General features: G+C 38.7%; 2 protein-coding genes across 3 annotated transcripts in view; one reads left to right on the top strand and one right to left on the bottom strand.

Moving 5' to 3' along the window:
- ERICH5 (glutamate rich 5) overlaps positions 1-19,127 on the top strand; it is a 35,211-nt gene extending 16,084 nt beyond the window's left edge. Inside the window, exons 2-4 of one of the 2 annotated variants that reach the window (XM_070477355.1) lie at positions 3,303-4,442; positions 6,248-6,364; positions 18,060-19,127. In XM_070477355.1, coding sequence (XP_070333456.1) covers positions 3,303-4,442; positions 6,248-6,364; positions 18,060-18,295 — 1,493 coding nt within the window. In that variant the 3' untranslated portion in view covers positions 18,296-19,127. Of the gene's footprint in view, positions 1-3,302; positions 4,443-6,247; positions 6,365-6,829; positions 7,929-18,059 lie in introns of those variants that run through there. The other variant, XM_070477356.1, reaches the window with a different exon arrangement.
- RIDA (reactive intermediate imine deaminase A homolog) lies at positions 15,514-22,919 on the bottom strand. The gene is made up of 6 exons (XM_020911183.2): positions 22,793-22,919; positions 21,327-21,432; positions 19,705-19,759; positions 18,393-18,461; positions 17,281-17,336; positions 15,514-16,063 (listed from the first exon to the last, which is right to left on the bottom strand). Exons 1-6 carry the CDS (start codon positions 22,855-22,857, stop codon positions 16,001-16,003), a joined length of 414 nt encoding a protein of 137 aa, XP_020766842.1. The 5' UTR covers positions 22,858-22,919; the 3' UTR covers positions 15,514-16,000.
- Positions 22,920-22,958: the final 39 nt, after the last annotated feature.

Raw genomic sequence — 22,958 nt, 5'->3', positions numbered from 1 at the left:
TTTAAGACACCATTTGTGAATAAATAAAGTTTCACAAAGCATTTGTTTTTTTGAGAAAAAAAACCCTTGACTTATCCTGATAGCCCAAGTTCATGTCCATTAAATCGGTGATGCCCTCCAACATCCCATCCTCTGCCTCCCTCTTCTTTTGCCTTCAGTCTTGCCCCGCATCAGGGTCTTTTCCAGTGGGTCGGCTGTTCGGTGCTGTTCAATGGACATGAATTTGGGTAAACTCTGGGAGATGGTGAGGGACAGGGAAGCCTGGTGTGCTGCAGTCTATGGGGTCACAAAGAATCACATGACTTAGCGACTGAACAACAACAAACCTGATAGCACAGTATATGTTTCAAAACATGAAGTTGAGTGGCTATAATTTGGGTGTGTCCACACATTTTTTCCCCACAGCTTTCTGCTCTAGAAAAATGATGACATTAGAGTGCACCCACAGCTGGCACTGCTGGTTGAAAGTCATTTGTCTCATTTAACTGACAGTGCTGATCACTGTAATAACTGTTTTCCCAGAAAATATAATTTGGAAGACATTTGTGATTAGTATAATAATACATTTCCTTGTCAGTTCCCTAAGGCAACCATCACCTAAACATCCTTTGTGTGGCATCTAAATGAATTGTCTTGTCACAACGAATTTCTTTATAGACCTGAGAAATCACTTTCGTTAAGTTGCCTTCTGTGCTGTTAATTTGAAGGCTTCATGCATGATGAGGCCAAAACAGGGGGAGTGAAGGATAGCCCTCCTCCCAGCTTTGTCCCATGGACCCCAGGCCCACAGCCTGTGCCCTGGTCTCACAAAATCCTTCCTATACTGTGCTTCTCCAGCTTCATGTCTAATCCCTCTCAATGGGGGGATCCACACACATTATCAGAGCTAGGCTGGGAGACTGTTTGATGTGAGTAGATGTATTAAAAAAAGAAACAACTGGCAGCGAGTTGAACTCATGAGAATACATAAACTAAGGAAGTAAAGAACCATGACAGTTACTAACTCAGGGAAAAACAAAAAATTGAATAGCTGACTACCTGGCTCAGTTCTTCATTGCAGACATACTTATTATATGTACAGATAACTGAATATTGATGTAATCTAAATTACAACATGATTACTATTTTAAATCAATAGTAATGTGAAATTTCTGAATTGAAATGTAATGAGAGAGGGTGAAGGGTGATGGAGGCGGGGAAAAAAATGTGTTTTTCATAGTGGGAATTAATTGAAATAGCCTAACTAAAAAACAAAGAAGTAGCAATTCTCTTAGAAATATGGGGGGGGGGGAGGGGAGGAAATCTCTCTAAAAACAGCTAAAAGAATGAAAATATTTAACCCTAGAGAAGGGGAAATGGGAGAGGAGACTTGAGTCTTAGTTGTATATCTTAACTTACATTAGATAAGCAGATAACTCTTTAAACTATGTACCTGTATAACTTAGGTCAGGGGTAACCTAGGAAAGAAAAGAAGAAAAAATATTTTGAGGAGAAAAAAGGATAGAAGAGAAAATATATCATCTAGAGGCCCATCTTAACATGCTGGTTTATTTTCTTCAAATATCTCCCTTTCTGTTTTCCTTCTGTTTCTGCCTTCCAATGATCAACACTGTTATAATAGTACTATATATAAAGTTGATAGCTAACTTATTGAACATTTAATTGCAAAACAGACCTTGTGGTAGTACACATTTTCTATGCATTATTTTATCTGATAAACCAACTGGAAGTGCTGATTTTTAAGCTTATTATATAATCATTATCTTATTTTAGCATATGATCAGCATAACCACCCTTTTCATTACACAATAATATTCCACCCAATGGATTATTGATCTTTCTCCTAAATTATTAGACTTTTAAATTGTTTCCCCAATTTTGCTATTCGAAATAATACTGGGCTGATACATTTCCCCCAAAGCATATTCCTGATACTTTGGTTTTTAGGATGAATTTCCAGAAGCAGGATCACTGGGTCACAGGGTGTAAGCATGTTGCCATGCTGCTTTTTTAAACTGTTCAGAGAACATTTCTGCCTTCATTCTTTAATGTCATGTGATGCCTCATGCAACTATGACACAGGTGGGAGAAACAGATGCACTGCCATTTTACAGACATTATTACTGGGAACCAAGTTCCCAAGGTTACACAATTGGAGGAAGAGCCAGAAATGCATTCTACACAGCTCTCTCTTGAGCTTTCTCCCAAATTGGGCCCCCCCAAATGAATGAAACTCAAGACTGATCCGTGCCTGCTACTTTCTGTCCCAGACATCTCAGTCTTTACATAGTAAGGCTTCTCTGGCATGGGGCCTTTTCCATTCACTGAGGGCCATTCTGCTTTCAGTTCAGTTCAGTTCAGTTCAGTCACCCAGTCGTTATCTGACTCTTTGCAACCCCATGGAGTGCAGCACACCAGGCTTCCCTGTCCATCACCAACTCCTGGAGCTTACTCAAACTCATGTCCATTGCGTCGGTGATGCCATCCAACTATCTCATCCTCTGTCATCCCCTTCTCCTCCCACCTTCAATCTTTCCCAGCATCAGGGTCTTTTCCAATGAGTTGGTTCTTCGCATCAGGTGGCCAAAGTATTGGAGTTTCAGCTTCAGCATCAGTCCTTCCAATGAGTATTCAGGACTGATTTCCTTTAGGATTGACTGGTTGGATCTCCTTGCAGTCCAAGGGACTCTCAAGAGTCTTTTCCAACACCACAGCTCAAAAGCATTAATTCTTCAGCGCTCAGCTTTCTTTAGAGTCCAACTCTCACATCCATACATGACTACTGGAAAAACCATAGCTTTGACTAGACAAGACCTTTGTTGGCAAAATAATGTCTGTGCTTTTTAATATTCTGTCTTGGTTGGTTCTTCTGCTTTAAGGGAAGATAAGACCTCTCTAGCAGCCCAAGGGCCACTACTTAGGCTGTGAAATCTACTCAGCCTAAGAAGGAGAAAGGGCAGGACAGAGGAAAGAGCATGAGGAAACAAAATGTACTAAACTAGAATATGGGGCAGGAGCCATGAGCAGGTGCACAAGGAACAAACAGGGAAAAAGAATGTGATTTTGAAGGACTTCATGTTTAAGACGAGGTATTTGAGCTGAAAACACTAGAGAGACTTGACTTGTGGTGTGTTAGGGGCATGATATGGCCTCTCTGTATTCGAGTCTACCCAGGACTTTCTTGAACAGTTAAACCTGCTTCTTGATAGCAATACGCTGTCTCAGGATAGAAACTGAATAATAATTTGTATTTTTTGTTTCAAATGAATAATAAAAAGTAACTTCAAATATCTATTTTTCAGCCACAGAAGAAAGTGAGTCCTGCTTTGTCCAGCCAAAACCACGCGCACTGGGAAGAGAATCTACTTTGTGTGGCAAAGTACAAAAGGAAAGCCTTCCTCCATTAGAGAAGCTCAAGATCTCAGCCGCGTCCACAGCTAATGGCGTTCAGTTCCTCCCTGAACAGCCTCTGGCAAAGGAGGCTGCAGATCCACCAGGAGCCACAGAGGAAACTCAGCCTCTGGAGGGACTGAAGGGGTCTGAGCCACCTCAGCCAGGTGGCAAAGATGGTGCTCCAGGAGCAGGAGGAAAGGAGGAGGATGTGGAAGCAGTGACAGAGGCTCCGCCTTTGAAAGGAAGTGCTGAGACTGAACCTTTAGGAGCGGAAGCCAAGGGTCAGCCTTTGATAACAGCGGGAGAAAGGGACTCTGTGCAAGGTACTGAGGATCCACAAGCTGCTGGAGAGATGACGCCTCTAGGAACAGCTGAGAGAGTTCCTCTGGAAGCAGCCAGAGAGCCAGGATCTCGAGAAGCTGGGGGAGAGGGTGAACAGTCCCAACTGACAGAGACAGTTACCAAGGAGACAGAATCTCCGGAGATATTGGAAGGCAGTCAGCTTGTGGAAACAGCTCAGACGCAGCAACTTCAAGAAACAGTGGGAGAAGATGAGCAGTCCCAACTTGTAGAAACAGTTCCCAAGGAGAATGCATCTCTGCAAGTATCGGACGGAAGTCAGTCTGTGGGAGCTGAGGAAAAAAACCAACTTCAGGAGACGCTGGGGAAAGATGAGCACTCTCAGCTTCGAGAAACGATGCCCAGAGAGCATGGCGGACCGGAAGTGTCGGATGGAAGCCAGTCTGTGGGAGCCGAGGAAGAGAAGCAACTTCAGGAAACGCTGGGGAAAGATGAGCAATCCCGGCTTCGAGAGACGATTCCCAGAGAGCATGGCGGACCGGAAGTTTCGGACGCAAGTCAGTCTGTGGCGACAACTGTAAAGGCTGATTCACTCTATAAAACTGTCGAAGGTCCTGGGAACATGCAGAAGATCCAACCTGAAAGAACAGTTGGAAGCATGGAACATCCGGCAGGAATTCTAGAGACAGGGGCGAAGGTGGAAATGGCCAGGAAAATTCATACTGACGAAGAGGACCAACACATTGAAGGTAAAAGTCATGCTGTCAGATCAGGTTGTTTAGACGTGCTCCATACGAGATCATCTCCGGGGGGTGGGGGAGCCTGACACACAGCTCCCCCACCCCGGAGTCTCTCAGTGGTTGAAGTTCCCGTTACCCAAACTAAAAAGGCTTCCAGACTTGAACAACAGGCACTTGGCTTTCCAGCAAAAGTTTTCTAAAGGATAGTCTTTAGAAAAGTATCTAGATTTTTAACCTAGTTTCATTGTTAAATGAAATGGGATATTGGAGGGATGTTAAAATTTCTGAATTTTTCCAAGTTCACTCTTCATCAGGCCCCATGTATGGTATGAGGATCCAAAGTAAAGATGGTCAGTGGAGGAACTGACTTTTTAAGACATATAAATTTATTTATTTATTTATTTATTTTTGGTTGCACTGGGTCTTTGTTGTGTGCGGGCTTTCTCTAGTTGCAGCCAAGTGGAGGCTACTCTCTATACTTGCAGTGCACAGGCTTCTCTCACTGTAGTGGCTTCCCTTGTTGTGGGGCACAGACTCTAGGTGAGCTGGCTTCAGTGGTTATGGCTCGTGGGCTTAGTTGCTCCATGGCATGTGGTATCTTCCCACATCAGGGATCTAACTGGTGTCCCCTGTATTGCAAGGGTCCTAACCATGGGACCACCAGGGAAGCCCAGGAACTGACTTTTTAATGAAAGAACACACAAATAATGCCTCTTAGAGTGTCATTTTCATCGTTGCAATCTTATCCTTAGAAATTACTGTCAATCTCCCCCTGTCCTCCTTCTCTTTTTATCTTTATGAGACTAGAGAAATGTACTATGTCGTAGCAAATGGTATTTTTAAAACATGTACCTTACCTGTATAAAGAAAATGGAATCTATACTGTTCTTTATTGGAGTTACAATTTAAAAATTCTTCAGGGGCAGGATTTACATTTTGGTAAATTTTAACTTCACCTTACAGTAGAATTAACTGAAACATTCATCTGTTTCTTAATTCTTTCCCTTGTTAATGCAGCAGTTTTTGAGAGTCTAATCATTTGCTTGGTGCCCAGTGCAGGAGTACGGGATAGTCCCTGTTGTCAAGGGGCTCATAGTCTAGTGGGGAGAAGGCAGAATTTAAACAAAATACCACAATCTATTGAGTTAAGTGCTTTAATGCAGGTGTATAAAAGTGCTCTGGGAATCAGAAGGCAGAAGCAAGTAAAAGTACATATTTGTTATACAGGCTTGGCACACTCAAGTCTTTGGGGCCTAGAATGATGACAGTGGGTGAATTGAAGGGCACATGTAATGTGTGGGGAGCCCCAGGGACCTTGGTGAACAGGAGCACAATCCTATCAAAAGAGGCAGCTGCTTCTTGGCTCCATTCAAAGCATAGGGGCCAGTGTTGCCGAACTGACTTCTTAGGGAAACATTTGTATGTGCAATACCCGGACTTTTAATGTTTCAGCTCTTTGAAAATTTGATGACTGTTTTCTTTAAACACCAGAATGACCAAACAAGACAGGTTGCTGGGCACCCCTAGACCATATTTTGAACTTTCTATTTGTAATATGTTCTGCTATCACTTAACTGGGTAATTCTGCATCCTGATTTTATATAAGAGAGTGCCAAGACTCAGAAACCTTAAGTGACATCAGCCCTCTGAGGACCTGAGAGACCCAGGGCGATTGCCTTTCTTGACATCCCCAGAGAAACCTACTGTTTAGACTTAAAGAGCAAGGGCTGCCCTTGTTGGAAACCAGGTGTGGGGCACTTGGTTGTTAATGCTAAATAAGTATCTCTTAATATCCCCTTTGGTTAATTTTCCAGGTGAGACAGGAGAAATGGTTGAAACAGAGATGGAGAGTGAGAAAGTCAGTGAAGGGGCTGAAACAAAAGAAGAAGAAACAGGAGAAGCCATGGATCTTTCAGCAGCCACACAGATAGGTATGGATGGAAGGGTGAAGGGACACAGCATGTTATAACAGAGAAGACAGAAAACTGCAGTGAAGTTGTGGTTACAGATGGTATCTTTCAACATCGACATGCTTTATACAAGGAAAGTGTGGTTATCATGTTCTTGATTACATTGTTCCATAGAACTGCTAAGCTGTAAATGGTTTTCTTAGCTACTTAGAATTCAGAACTACAGTAGCCAGAGCCAGTATTGACTAGAGTATATATTCATTTAAGAGTGTGAGGGCATTTTCTTCACTGTGGCAATGGGTCCATTCAGTGTAGAAAAGTGAGACCCTAAAAGAAAACATACACCTTTAAGTACAGGTGGCTGGAGAAGGGAGTTAAGTGAATTTTAGGCAGCTCATGATAATGAAATCACACAGAATTAGTATGGAAGAAGAATGATCAATAACAATGGGGCAAATTACATCTAGTATTTCTTTCCTATCACAGAATTGAAAGCTAGTCGGAACCTGGGAAAGTGTGTCATTTAATTATCTCCTTACCTTAAGTCTATCTACTACCACGGATCCTTAATGATCATGGTGTATGAAAAAAGGTAATAGAATTCTTGTAAAAGGAATACAGACTCTGGTGCTGTTATAAAATTAGGCATTTTTCACAATGAAAGGCTACACATTTTTAATGTGCCATTTTGAATCATCTAGTGATTTTATATGTATGTGAGGTGTTTCAATTGCTGTTATTCCTTTAACTGACATTAAAGGTATTTTAAATTGACTTTTAAATGTATTTCAGAGGCAACAAACAGCAAGAATTAAAAACTAGATTTGTTGCCTATTTGGAGTCTATTCCTTGGGCTCTATTTTTTTTTAAGATTACTTTGATTTAATATTAGGCTTTAGAGGTGGGAAAGAGCTAAAAAATCAAGATTTTAAAACCATTTATAATATTTCATTAATGTTAATATGATATATCATAGAAAGTCACCTTTCAAGAATTCCTCCAAAGTTGCCAAGGGATTTTGGTAAATTACTATCTGTGATTATATGTGAATAAGAATAATGATAGCAATCTTTTTCACCAGTGAGTGCCTTGTGCTTATATCAGGATAGAATTATATTCTGGACACATTTGGTATCTTTATCTTATTTGTAAATATATAGTTTAAGGATAACTTCTCAGATGAATTAACTAGACTCTTTTACTTTAGCTTATGTATTAAACTATGAAGATGATGTAATTAATTTTAAGAACATAGAATAGAGGGAAGAATTATCTTTACTCTGATTTTAATGTTTTTATGTTCCTGACTTTAAAGAGTTGCATTGAGGTAGGTAACGAGAGGAGTTACTTGAGTAGATGACCTCATCCTGTCTGCAAAATAAAGAAGCTGGATTGTGATTTTATTGAGAAGAAGGACTATTTTATGTGTCTTTGAATTCATGCGTTTTACTCTTTTAATGGAAAAGATGGGTGCTTTCATGAAAATGATAGGTGCTTGATAAGTATTTGTCAAATCAATAAGTGAATAACAAGCACCAAGAGTTCCCATTTATACTTACTTCATTAAAAAAATATTTAAAATATGGATTTGTGTGATTCTAATGTTTTCATTCCAAAGCTGGTCAAACTTAGTAATGCCTTTATGCCTTTAATGTGGTTACTAAGACATTTTTAGAAATTGTTCTTATTCTTTTAGATAATATTAATACATTTAAATTAAAAACCGAGAAAGAAAATTGAAATGTTCCATAATATTTGAATATTCCAAAATTAAAATATTCCATCTAAATAATCTAATTAATTTTTTTAAACAAAATTAAAGTAATAATTGCCTGTAGTAAAATTCAAATAATACAAAAAGATATGAAAAGTTGTTCCCCCCATGTCCTTTAGTTCCTTCTATGAAAAGATAATAAAGCTTCTTGCTTCTGATTCTTCCATAAGAAGGTAATGTATATGCCAGGCTATATGGATATGCTAAAACAGAAGTGTGTGTGTACACATCTACATTTTAAAATGCAAATGACAATTTATTTAGCCCTTATATTATGAAAAAGCGCATATAAAACCACAAAACCATCCTTTCCTATGCTAAAGTTTTCTTTCTTTTGCCTAAAACTGATATATCATAGCAAAGTACACTCTGATTCTTAGTCCCCAGACTTTGAAAGTTTATTAAGTTTGCTTCCAGATTCAAAATGCAGAAGCTGGATTAAGACTTCAGCTATTTAAAATGAATTAATAGAAAAACTACCATCAGGAAAAAAAAAACCACCATCAGGGCTGGATTTTCTTGCTATTTTTGTTTTTTAAGTTTTTATTGAATTTGTTACAACATTGCTTCTGTTTTACGTTTTGGTGTTTTGGCTGAAAGGCATGTAGGATCTTACTTCCCCGACCAGGGATTGAACCCACACCCCCTGCATTGAAAGGTGAGGCTTAACCACTGGGCTGCCAGGAAGTCCCCAGGACTGAATTTTCTAATTCCAGGATGATGTATAGCCACTTTGTAGCCGAGTGTGTGTTCTGTTTAGATGATTGCAGACTTTTCCATATGTAACTGGGAAGGAAATGGTGAACAAATGATTTGTCAGCTGGCATCCGCATTTGGACTGCAAGGAGATCAAACCAGTCAATCCTAAAGAAATCAACCCTGAATATTCATTGGAAGGACTGATGCTGAAGCTGAAGCTCCAATACTTTGGCCACCTGATGTGAAGAACTGACTTACTGCAAAAGACCCTGATGCTGGTCTGAAGGCAGGAGAAGAGGAAGACAGGATGAGATGGTTGGATGGCATCACCAACTGGATGGACATGGGTTTGAGCACATTCTGGAAGTTGGTGATAGACCTGGAAGCCTGGCGTGCTGCAGTCCACAAGGTCGCAAAGAGTCGGACACAATTGAGTGACTGAACTGAACTGATCCTCGTTAGGGAGCGAACGTTGGCATTTATTGACAGGGGGTGCCAGTTGCCAATCTAGGAATTCCCCAATCCAGACTCCAGACTCTTGGTCAGAGGTGCTCTGTATCATCTCCTGGGGGACCCACAGGATAGGACTGTGTGACCAACCTGTGACCTCACTGCTTTTTCCATTCAAACTTTGAAGTAAGAGTCTTAGCATAGCTAACAGACTTGAGCAATCAAAACACCCACATCATTTATTTTTTAATTTTTTCGCCATGCAGAACGGTTTGTGGTATCTTAGTTCTCTGACTGGGGATCGAACCTGGGCCCTTGGCAGTGAAAGCATGGAGTCCTAACCACTGGACTGCCAGGGAATTCCAGCACATCATTCTTTTTGTTTTTTCTATTTTTTTCTTCACACATCATTCTTAACAGATGCTTTATTCCATACTTGGCCTTGAGTCAAGAATGGCTTTTAAAGGAAAAAAAACTTTTTTTCCACATTGAAGTAATCAAAGAGTGTTGTTGGATGGTCATAGTCAAATAATATGTGCTCTTTTGGCAAATACAATAGATGGTCAGAGCGTCTAACATTACAAGCATCTCATCATTATAAAGCTAATTTGGTGACCCAATTCTGAATTGTTTCACAATGTCAACATTGTGAACGTCATAAAGCCATTTCATGTAGCCCATGTCCCTCTGTTGGGTAAAAGGAGAGTGATCCTCTAATAGCAAGGCAGGGCTGTGTCTGAAAAGTTGAAAGCCTTTGCTTAGAAAGTGTCATTTCATCTAAAATTTTGTCAGCTCCTCTCGTCCCCAGAGCTTATTTAAGGAGTGAGACTGGCTGTAATCTCAAGGTTTTAATTGAATGAACAGAATCAGTATAATCTCAGAGAGCCGTTGACAGATACGGAATTTCTCTTTTCAGTTCTTGTCACTTCCAGCAAAAGTTAAGGAATTCCCTGGCAGTACTAACCCACATGAAATCAAATTGGAGACCTTCAGCTTTACTTCAGAAACACCACCCAGCAAATGTATTGGGCAATAGCTGAGATATTGCAAGCTAGCAATCATATCATTATTTCTGCACCTACTGAAAGAAGTCTGCAGATGTCAAAGCCAGGCTTTAATAACTGTTGAAGGTCGAAGAGGGGCCAGTGTGTATTATGTTTGTCTAAATTACCCTTTCAGTTTAATAGTGTGCAACTGATGTGAGTAAACACACAACTCTATCCATTACTAGGACAGAGATCTGCCTGCCTCACCGGTTTCCAGAAAGAGTTCTGAGAAACCAGTTAGGGACCATGATTTTGAAGTCGGTCTCATTTTTTTCTTTTTCCCCGGGGGGAGGGGGTGAAGTTAAAAAGGATAGTTTTGTTACTTTGCCAGGCATAAGAGGAAACAGATGGGCTCCTGCCTGGGTGTCCCCCACCCAGGAGGATTTGATGAGGGATTTTATAACAGTGTTCAAAGGCAGGGTCTGTGACAAGTCTCTGGTGTGTGCAGGGCTTGCACTCCCTTAATCTCCTTTCAGGTGGCTGACCTCCTAATCTTTTACATTTTTTTTTCCTTGTAAAATATAGATTGTTGTTGTTTAGTCACTAAGTTGTGTCTGACTTTTGTGACCCCATGGACTGCAGCCTGCCAGGCTCCTCTGTCCATGGGATTTCTCAGGCAAGGATACTAGAGTGGGGGACTTCCCTGGTGATCAGGTGGTTGGGAATCTGCCTGCCAGTGCAGGGGACACTGGTTCAACCCCTGGTCCGGGAAGATTCCAGCGCAGCAGAGCCACTAAGCCTGGGCATGCCACAACCACTGAGCCTGCCCTCTAAAGCCCGTGTTCTGCAACAAGAGAAACCACCGCAGCGAGAAGGCCGAGCACTGAAGCTAGAGAGTAGCCCCCACTTGTTGCAATTAGAGAAAGTTCGAGCACAGCAATGAAGATCCACCGCAGCCAAAAATAAATAAATAAAATAAAGAATACTGGAATGGGTTGCCACTTCCTTCTCCAGGGGATCTTCCCAACCCAGGGGTCAAACCCACACCTGCATTGCAGGCAGTTTCTTTACCACTGAGCCACCAGGGAAACTCAAAATGTAGTTCTCAAATTTTTCTTAACAAAATAGAAGTAACTATCAAGATATAATAATTCATACTATCATATAAATTTATGAAAAAATAACACATATTATATTGAATCAGTATATGTGATCCTGATTCCAAATACTTAAATTCTTCAGTGACAAAAGAGGAGGCTGTCCACTGCAGCTGTCTAGCTGTCCAGGGGCTTTGGGCTGGGAGGGTGTTTCAGCCCAGCACCTCACCAGGAAGTCATAAGGTTCAAAGGTGAACTCCTGGCAGTTCAGTGTGGGGACTAACTAAAAGTTTATTTTCAGCTGTAGTTATTTAGTGGATCACTATGGACTTGATTCAAGTTTTCTGGATATCAGAGCTTTGTTAAAGTTTTTTTTTTGGAGGGGTAAAAACACTGCTTTTATCTAAGTACTTGTGACACAGTGACTGCTTTGGTAATAATCACAGGAAAGAATTCCTTTATCATTAAAATTTTTTTCTTAGTAAAAAATGGATACATGTTCATATTAGAAACTTCAGAAAATATAAGCTTTAAAAGGAGGAAATCTAAACATTACACATAATTCAGTCAAAAATCATGTTGATGTATCTGAGGGATTATTATCTTTTTTAGTGTTGCAATAGCAAACTCGCCAAAGCACAACTATTAACAGAACTCTATGTCTACTGAACCACTGAGCATAGTACTTCTGAATTTTCCTCACTGGAATCTATTGGAGATAGTAGGTTACAGAGACTGTTTCAATAATACTTGCTATATTAGTAAATATTTATTAGTGTTATAGAGAAAGCAATTATGCCCAGGCATATTAGCACTTAGCTGGCTACAATTTATGAGAACTAATTTTTTGAAATCTTAGAAACACTGAAACTAAGGTTTTTATTTGAAGTTATTTTTTAATGCTTTCTAATTGTTGACCAAATGTTAGCAAAAAAGATTGTTAAGCCCTTTAGAGCAGGGAAAGTACTTTACAGAGCTTAGTGCAAATTTCACATTCTGAATACTTGTTGATGCTATTTATTAATAAATGCTCTTTATTCTTATATAATCATGATAATTTCCTCAGAACTGAGTATAATTGGCTATAGGGAAAATATGGCCAAAATTTTTATAAAATTGTTTTGTACTGCTGGTTCAATATTAACAATTTTGATGGAATGTTACTAGAAATAAAGTGTTGGAGTTTCTCTATGTGAATTTTTGTTATAGAAACATATTACTTTTGACTAGTGTCCTTGAGAAAGAAAAACATTTTTTAAATCACACATTCCATCAAAGGTAAGGAGTGTAACAGGGAAATATGGGTGACTCTTTAGACATCTTGTGATTATTTGTTTAATTACACACTTCAAAGAGATTGCTGTGTAGGTTTGAAAGGCTAACATGCAATGCGTTCCTTTTCACATTGAACACTATCATAATTTTCCTTAAGTGTGGGAAGAAGACTCAAAATCCCTACCTGGCCACTAACAAATCAATCAACTTGGATACCAGCATTTTATTTCCAGTTTTCTCATTGCAGAGTTAGAATCTGAAGTCATGACTTATCTACAAGGATGCCCCTTGGACCCTTATTGGTCAATTTTATTTGATTGCCTGCCTACAGTGATTGGTTTAGGAATGGGTCCTTATCCTGGGCTGGACCAATCAGAAGCTTCTCAGACTCTCCTGCCTGCCTTTCTGCTGGGCTTGGTACCTTGGTGGTCTCTACACTGAGCCAGCAGCATCTTCCCCTTGAGACAGATGGAGCTGGGAGGTTTTTGGAACACACATACCTAAAGTCAGCTGTACTCTGGATTTCTCTTGTTACATGATCCTATGAATTCCTCTTTTTTTCCTTTTTATACTCATTTGAGTTGGGTTTGTCACATACAAATAGTCTTAATATTAAAAGCAGAAAGAAATGTCTTATACATAAGTTGGAGAAAATACTAAATACAAGAGCAGAAATTAATGCTAAAGATAAGAATAAACAAAAAATGATTCTTTAAATAGATTAATAAAATGGGTAAACTTCTGGACAAGGCTGATTTAAAAAATAGCACAAATAAACTATATCAGATGAAAAGAAGGCATTGAATACAGATGCAAGAGATTAAAAGGTGAAATTTAGATGAAGTGTGCAAATTCTATAACAAAGTAAATGACCAAAACTGACTGAAGACTAGAAAATCTGAATGTTCCTGTTACCATTAAAGAAATTGAATCAGTAGTTTAAAATTTTTCCCAAAGAAAGTATCAAGCTCCAGCAGTTTTATAGGTAAACTCCATCACACATTCAAGGATATTTATGATGAACTCTTACGTAAAAGAAAGCCAGTTTCACAGATGAGCATAACTGTAAAGATCCTAAACAAAATACCTCATTCTGAATTTGAGTATATGAAATATGTTATAAATATGTATGTTGAACAAGGTGAATTTATCTAGGAATGAGAGTTGGTTCTATACTATAAAAAACTCATTACTATGGGTGTATTTTACCATTATTAGCAAACTGAGAAAAATATGATTATCTCACTGTAGTTGTTTCTAAGTTGTGTCTGACTCTTGTGACCTCATGGACTGTAGCCCACCAAGCTACTCTGTCCTAGGCAAGAATACTGCTGGTGGTTGTTCAGTTGCTCAGTCATGTCCAACTCTGCGACCCCATGGACTGCAGCATGCCAAGCTTCCCTGTCCTTCACTATTTCCCAGAGTTTGCGCAAATTCATGTCCAGTGAGCCACTGATGTCATCTAACAATCTCGTCCTCTGTTGTCCTCTTCTCCTCCTGCCTTCAATCTTTCCCAGCATCAGGGTCTTTTCCAGAGTTGGCTCTTTGCATCAGGTGGCCAAAGTATTGGAGTTTCAGCTTCATTATCAGTCCTTTCAATGACTATTCGTGGTTGATTTCTTTTAGGATTGATTGGTTTCATCTCTAGTCTTCTCCAGCACCACAGTTTGAAAGCATCAATTCTTCGGGCTCAGCCTTCTTTATGGTCCAACTCTCACATCTGTACAAGACTACTGTGCATGACTACTACCATAGTTTTGACTATACAAACCTTTGTCGGCAAAGTGATGTCTCTGCTTTTTAATATGCCATCTAAATTTGCCATGGCTTTCCTTCCAAGGAACAAGCATTTAATTTCCTGGCTGCAGTCACCATCCACAGTGATTTTCAAGCCCAAGAAAACAAAATCTGTCATGGTTTCCACTTTTTCCCCTTTTATTTGTCATGAAGTGATGGGACTAGAGGCCATGATCTTAAGTTTTTTTTCTTCTTAATGTTGAATAGTCCTTATGACATTGAGAAGGTGCAATTATTATCTTTCAGGAAACTGAGACTTAAAAGAGGTTAAATAATTAGCTGAAGGTTATAGAGCTAATAAGTGGTAGATCCGGGCCTTGAAGCCTGCTGGAATTACTCCAGTCTGTGGTCTTAAAACTGCTCTTCAGAAGTGCTTCTAACATTATCTTTTGGTGACCAAACTTTACAAATTAGCAAGATATTTCTAAAACAACTTGAAACAAATAGGTATATGTAAAATGTTACATGTGTAAGTAAGAATGTTACAGCACACTGATATGGTAATTTTGTAAACATGGAATTGTTTGGACAATGGTTAAACTCACCTAAGGTGTATCTACACAAAAGAAGTCTGCAACAGCTTTAAAAATGAGGTAGATCAATATGTATCTATATGGAAAACCTTCAAGACAAGAAGAAAGCAATCTGTAGAATAATATATACACTAAAGCTCCATTTATATAAATAAGTCAAAACCAAACTAGATGATCAAGTATGTAATGGATAGAAAACTATCTGTTGGTTACACTCACTCAGAATCCTCAGCAGTGGTTGTCTTTGGGGAGGTAAGTGAAATAGACAGTGAGTGAAGGGAACTTTTACTTCTTAAATCTATAAAATTCTGTGTTGGAATTTATTCTACAACAAGGAAGTATTCATGTAGTAGTTTCTATGTGAAAAGACTTCAAAGAACAAACATAAAATGGTTATACAGAGCCTTTACAACAGTGTAAAAATGTAAAGTCAGAAGTAAACCTTGAGAAAAAATATTTGAGAGTTTAAACTTCATAGTTTCTTCACCTTTATTTAGGTAATGTAATTTAATATCTAAATTAAACTGTTAAAAAAATCAGTGAATGGAATAACACCAAGGAAAATCTGCATGCTATTTTATTTCCACTAGAAAAATATATAAAATTTGGTCCAGTTTCTTCTCCTTTATCTCTGCCATTGAAATTTAAATGCTTTAATTTTATTCCAGTAAAAATCACATATCTGACATAATAAAATACTTCACATCATTGAATTAATAGGGTTTAGTTGAATTAGGTGTGCTCTTTCTTATTTCTCAGGAATAGTAGCTCATCTTTCCTACATGTTATTTCCTTCTTCTTTTATTCTTCTGAGTTAACTAAGTAAGGCATGTCTGTTTTCCCACATCCAGCAATACAAGTGTTACAGAAGTGAAATTTATAACATTAGTAACTAGATTCATCATTAATCTTCATGTTCAGTTCCCCTTATTATATGGTATTTCCATAATATCTCCAGATACTTCAACCTTACCCTTTCCAGCAAAGATTAAGCCATTAGTTTAAAAATACTATTAAATTTCCAAACTAAAGAACACTTGGCCCACTTAGAGTGACGCTGTCGTGAGAGGTCCTTGCACAGCTATTGCTTCGATCTCAACACGGCCTCCCTGTTGGGAAAATAACAGATTAAGAGAGCACCATAATATCTACTGAAAACATATGCATTTTTAACATTAAACTTTTCAAAGAAGGAAAGGAGGGGGCACATTCACCAAGAATCACTAAGAAGAGGCTAGGCTACTGTGCTCAGCATGTTCATTTATGTTAGCTCATGTGACTCCCCTAGCAGTTCTATTATCAGAGTTCTCTCAGTGCAGAGGATGAGACACTGAAGCTTAGAAAGGTTGTTTAACCCATCCCAGAACACAAAGCCAAGTGGCAGAGGTTCAAACCCATGTCTTATGTCAAGTTCAGAGCTCCTTCTATCTCATTCTGGATCTTAATAAATTTGATGATACTGATCATTCCAAGTAACAGTCAAAGCAACAAAAATACCATTCACAGAAGCTAAATTTCTTTGGTGGAAAATTTCCAGTATAAGTCCATGAGAATTGCTTTTTTATAAGGAGAAATATCATGCTGCTAAGGGGCATAGGAAGTGCTTCTAGTTCAATTAGAAAACCAAAGTAAGAATGGTGAGAAATCTATGAGCCATTGTTTTTCAGATGATTTTTTCTAGTGGAGAATCTAGTGTGTTTTGTTTTGGGCCAAGTCATGCAGCTTGTGGGATCTTTTTCCCCAACCAATGATCAAACCCGGGCCCTCAGCAGTGAAAGCGTGGAGTCCCAACCACTGGACTGCCAGGGCATTTCCTAGATTTTTTATTATATGATAGAAAATTAAAATTTTAACTGTAGAACTCACAGACCTGGCTCAATTTATAGTTGTTAAGTAACAGCAAAACAATACAGCTGCTGTTTTACTTCTCATAAGTAAAATGATTCTGTTGTATTCACATTCATGTGTGGCCTTATTTTTTTTTTAAAGATTTATTTATTTATTTTTAGCTGTGCTGAGTCTTCATTGCTGCAAGGGCTATTCTCTAGTAGTGACGAGTATGGCCTGCTCTCTAGTTGCAGAGCACAGGCTTCTCATGGTGGTGGTTTCTCTTGTTGTGCAGCACAGTATCTAGGCACGCAGGATCAGTAGTTTTGGCACACGGGTATAGCTGCCCCGTGGCATGTAGGATCTTCTCAGACCAGGGACTGAATGCATGTCCCCTGCACTGGTCAGTGGACTCCTACCATTAGGTCACCAGGGAAGCTTGTGGCCTTGATTTTTAATTTTTTAATTTTCTTAATTTTTAAGACAAATGTGTACTTACTTTGGGCAAAGCGGCAACCTGGTAAGCAGCTCGTGCAGGAAAACTCTTCTGGAAATCTAATTTAAAAGAATTTCATTTTAGTTTTTTCAGATACTATTTTGTAATTCAACACGGCAGGATCAAGAATCTGGTAAGTGATTCAGATCTATGTCAATTCTTAGATACAAGCAACACTGGAAAAAAGCAGCTCATGTTCATATTTGTTTGACAAAATACTTTGCCGTGAGTCTTACAATATCTAATATTCTTAAAAATATCTTAGCTTTCTGGGAAAAAAATGAAAATATATACTCTGCAGAATCTGTTCTAGCATGCATGCTTACATGCTATATTAACTCATTTAAAATTCCAACCTTACAAGATGTTATCCACATTTAGGATATGAGGAAACCAAGGCACAGAAATATTAACTAACCAGTTAATGGTTCTGAGAGAGCAGGACAGATCATGGCTAGACCTCATCACAGCAATAATAAATGCAGTCATGTGTTGAAAAATGATTAGGAGAGTACAGAAAACCTGGGAAGGATGCAATAAAATTAAGCTTAAGGAAAAAGGATTTGTCTGGTTGCGGTATGGGAATGCAATAGAAATGTCTTGGAACTTTTTCATGGGGAGACACTTCGTGTTTCTAATCAGCTATTCATTCTTTTAGGACAGGATCTATGACCATTTCTTTAACCTCGCCCAATATTCTTAATGTATTGTTGTTGTTTAGTTGGTAAGTCATGACCCCATGGACTGAAGCTCACCAGGCTCCTCTGTCCTGGATTTCCCAGGCAAGAATACTGGAGTGCCATTTCCTTCTCTAGAGGATCTTCCCAACCCAGAGATCAAACCCACCTCTCCTGCATCTGTAGGTGGATTCTTTACCACTGAGCCACCAGGAAAGCCCTTCTTAATTTATAATGGACACTTATTAAGGTTAATATATACCTTTTTAAAATGTTTATTTGGCTATGTTGGGTCTATAGTTGCCCTTCAGCACATGGAATCATCTGGGGCCAGGGACTGAACTTGCATCCCCTGCACTGCAACGTGGGTGGTTTACTGCTGGGCCATCAGGGGAGTCCAACAGATACATAAAATAGTAACAAAGCCAGATAACTTACATTGTTTGTAGACATCGTTGACAGTACTGAAGTCATTTATGTCAGCCAGCAAAACAGTTGCTTTTACCACTAGGAGATATATACATTGTCATTAGAAAACATTACTTAGAAAAATGGCAGTGATGAAATAAAATTCACATTTTAAGGCAAGACAAGAAAACTGTTAACATAAAATTTCTTTTCTCTGCCCATTTAGTCCTCCTGCCTCCCCTCTAGTGTGCATTGGGTATCTTCATAGAGCATTAGCCAGACCACTTCAGCAACAGAAATACTTGTTCAACCATAAAGTTCAATTCTTCTTTTGCTGGTGCTAGCCATGCGACTCCCTAGAACATAACATAACTTACTTAAGAGCTTATTCATGTCACTAACTATATTACCTGTGTTCTATTTTGCAAGATTATTGTTTCTTGCATTATCAAATGTGACTGAGTCTCCAATAAAAAAACTAGATGACTTGAAATTATTGACCTAAAGTACAGTTCTTCAAGATCGATGATTATAATAGTTGTACTCTAGATATGGGAAGCAGCAAGAAGAGAGAATCTTTCCTGGCTTCTGGCTACTATTAACAGAGCTTTAGTCCACTAATAGCACACTGAGTGACATATCAACGAAGTCTTTGCCCGACCTAGCAATGAGCATTTTTAGCCCTGTGGGGACAAACTGGTCATGAAATACCTCCCAAACTTTGATTGAAATTAAGATCAAAAGGGAGCATCCAGTTCTACAAGAATCAAGTCATTAGCCACTGTAGTCGCTGACCTACAAAACATCCTGAAAGGAATTCAGGAAGATCAGGATAAGGCACTTCGTGCTTTAGGGAAATTGGCAGAACTGGCCCCCATATACATATTTTCAGGAGAAAATGTTATGAATCTAGTTTTACATATGTTCCCATACCTAGCACTAAAACCATTAACTTAGCTATCTGTTCCTCACGAATAGCACTAACCTTCTGCCAAGATGTGTGCCAAGTCATGTATATGCTTGCCTCTCCCCTTACCTCTTCAGAATAGTCCTCAGAGCTTTCTGCAAGACTGTCTGCCAGGTATCATCCTCCGGTTGGGTCAAATAAAATGTTCCATTTTTTTCTTAGATTGACTACTGATTAATTTTTTACTGATATTGTGTATATGGCTCTAGATCGACTACTGATTAATTTTTCGTTGGTATCGTGTCTATGGGACTGAAATTCAGCCAACTTCAAACAACAAAAGATATGGCAGGACAAATTATCAGATGCCATGTGTTCTTTCAAAAGACCAAAAAATTATCAAACAGAAATGTGGAGTAATTTGAAGTTGCTCACCATTTGTGAAGTCACAGCCTGCTGCTTTCAGAATCTCACCTATGTTTGTAAGAGCCTGTGAACCAAGGCAAGACAGCCCTTAGGCACTGATGCCACATGGGAGATTTAACTCAATTCCGTTAACCATCTTTCACCAGTACTTCCTTTGTTGCAGAGAAATCTTCCTTTTCTAGGAAATTCACTCTTCACAAGCCACCTCTATACAAGTAAACTGCCTCTTGGCTTTCTTTGATGGAATGAATCTTTCTGAAATATAGTGAGAATTTGTCTCTTTTTGTGAGGAGAAAGACTGAAGTCTCTTCCTCAATGCTAGAATTGTGAAATTCTCAACCAATGTCAACTAAGATAAAACAGAAATAACTACTGGGGCTCCTAATTCTGTATCACTTTCAGGAAAAGTATGAGCTAGTAAGCATTAAAACCTGTTTTCTTTGAAGCAATATTTTTAAAGAGGTTCTTTTTCTTAAAAAACAATTATTAGTAAATTTTGTGTATGTTTGACACTTTGGTCTTTGGAAAAGCATTAGTTTTTCACTCTGTCCTTAATTTATTGTTTTTCCAATTCAGTCTTCCACTTTGACTGGTCACATTATAGTAGTTGATGATTTTTAAAAATTTAATCTTCTAAATGGGTTATACATGGATATGGCAAAAAATTCAAAAGCTACAAAAAACATACACAGTGAAAAGATGTCTTTCACCGTTACTCCCCCTCCCCTTTCCTTCAACAAAGGCAGCCACTAGAAAACTGTTTCTAGTTTCCTGTATATCCTTCCAGAGACAGCCAATGCCTATACCAGCATAAATGTATATATCCTTAGACAGAGAGACACAGACAGAGACAAACACACCCACATGGTAGCTTATTGTGCAAGCTGTTCTGTATCTTGGTTTTATTATATAACAATTCATCTGGAAGATATTTCCATATTAATTTAGTTGTACAGATCTAGCAGGATTTCTTTAGCTAGTTCCTCATGATGCACAATTTTAGGTTATTTTTTACCTTTGGACATCACAAATGACTCAGTGAATGTACTAAATGATAATTTAATTCTATTTATTGGATTAGAATTACACCCCCATCCTTATTAATGTTTTAGGAAATATACTGCATACTGCATGTAACCTTTGCTATTTCTCTCTTTCTAACAAACACTGATTTTTACTTCTGTGGTGGTGGATTATTTTTGCAGGTCATTGGCCCTAAAAAAATTTCCCAACTCATGTGGAAGTGGCAAGATGTTTTCACAATTCACAGTTGCTTTCACAATTTCCCTCCCATTTCACTGAAATATAACAGATAAAACATTGCATTAGTTTTAGGTAAATAACATCATGATTTAATACATATAGGTATTGTGAAATGATTACCACAGTAAATTTAGTTAATACCCAATAAGTCACCTTGGCAAGTAAAATCTTTTTTTTTTAGGTTTTTAAATGATTCATCAAATTTCCAACTTTCTATTGATGTAAAACTGTCTTAAGTCAACCAATAACTTAAAAAGCATCTATCTGATAATCTCTATAAAACAAATCAGCCAAATGGATTCTTAATATTTCTCAATATGATGAAAAAGAAGTATAAAAGGGAACTTCAAATGTGGAAAATGACTCACTTGTTTAGCCTCTTCTGCCACCCCTCCTGGCACAAGCTGTCCACTTGCAGGGTCCATGCCTAGCTGTCCTGAAATGTAAATGGTCCTGTCGACTAACACAGCCTGACTGCAAAGAACAGAAATCCAATAGATGTAAAATATAAAATGTAAAACTCAATGCTAAGAGATTTCTTTGCTAAGATACAAAAAGTACAAAATATAAAATAAAAAATTGGTAACTGGACTTCATGGAAATTAAAATCTTTTGCTTATTGAAAGACATTTTTAAGAAAATGGAAACCCAAGTCACAAATTGGGAGAAAATATTTGTGAAACACTTATTTAACAATGGATATGTATTCAGAATATATAAAGAACTCTTATATAATTCAATAATATAAAGACACACAACTCAGCAAAATATTGGGCAAATGATCTGAACAGACACCTCATAAAAGAAGACATACAAAGAGTGAAGGAGTAATGCAAACCAAAGCCACTCCACATTACACACAATAAGCCATGACTGATAATAAGTATGGATGAGGATGTGGAGAAAATGGAACCCTCAAACTTTGTTGGTGGTTATGCAAAATAGTACACACACTTTGGAAAGTAGTTGGGAGTTTCTTAAACACTAAACAGAGAATTCTCTGGGTCCAGTAGTTAGGACTTGGCACTTTCACTCCAGCGGCAGGGTTCAATTCCTGGTCAGGGAACTAAGATCCCATAACCAACAAAAGAAAGCACAGCCAAGCACTCAAGACAATAAGTAATTAGACAAGGTTAATCATTGCTGACGGTCAAGAAGGATACACAGTTTACTTTAACTGATCATTTTTGTAGTGAGGAAACTAAATATCAGAATTAGTAACAAAATCACAGGGAAGGGCATAAGTTACACTGAGACCTGAAAGAAAGCCAAACAAATCAACTTTAAAGGCAATTAATTCTCAGATAAAAAGTCCCACCATTGTTTCTAAACATAAAACCTACCATTTTAACCAATTTTTTTTTCATTTTAGCCATTTTTAAGTACACATTTCAATGGCATTAAATGTTTAAAAATTTTTTATAAAGAAACCTTAACTTCACTTTAAATTTAGAAGTAAAATCTGTTTTACCCCATTTCACGGTTATTCAGAAAATATTCTCATTTCTAATGTCCTAGTTCCCTACATTTTGTTCTCCAGCACGCTCCCAACTTTCCCCTTTTATTTCATGACGTCTCCCCTCACATCTTTTTTCCTTTATAACTTTAAATACAATTGGTAATTTTATAACACAATTGGTGTTGAGTCTCTCGGTGCGTTGCCTGCACCGAGTGGTTCAGTCAGAGTGGGCACAGTGAACCCCGAGGTCCGCAGCAGCTCTGACTCGGACTAGCCCAAGCCCCAAACCCCCACCCCACACGGCCCGTGTCCCCGCCCCGGGGTCGCGACCCCAGACGCCTCGAGTCCTTCTCGGCTCCCACAGCCCTCCTGTACCTGTAGGGACCGATGGCCGCGGGGGCTTTCGCGGTGCTGATCACCCTTCTGACCAAAGACGACATGGCTAACCCTTTTCCCTTGCTCCCCTCGCAAACAACTACGCAGAATACAACTCTCACTCGCGCCTCACCTGACTGACCAGCCGGGGCCAGAATCGCTGCCT

The sequence above is a fragment of the Odocoileus virginianus genome, chromosome 15, assembly GCF_023699985.2.
Source record: "Odocoileus virginianus isolate 20LAN1187 ecotype Illinois chromosome 15, Ovbor_1.2, whole genome shotgun sequence".
In the NCBI taxonomy this organism is placed as follows: domain Eukaryota; kingdom Metazoa; phylum Chordata; class Mammalia; order Artiodactyla; family Cervidae; genus Odocoileus; species Odocoileus virginianus.
Note: the sequence above shows the minus strand (reverse complement) of the source record. Positions and strands in the feature narration are given on the sequence as shown.

Coding starts and splice junctions, on each gene's coding strand:
- RIDA (XM_020911183.2), bottom strand. CDS start 22,857: ATGTCGTCTTTGGTCAGAAGGGTGATCAGCACCGCGAAAGCCCCCGCG. Junction 21,433..22,792: donor GCGGCCATCGGTCCCTACAG/GTACAGGAGGGC, acceptor TGTTCTTTGCAG/TCAGGCTGTGTTAGTCGACA. Junction 17,337..18,392: donor CAACGATGTCTACAAACAAT/GTAAGTTATCTG, acceptor CTTTTAAATTAG/ATTTCCAGAAGAGTTTTCCT.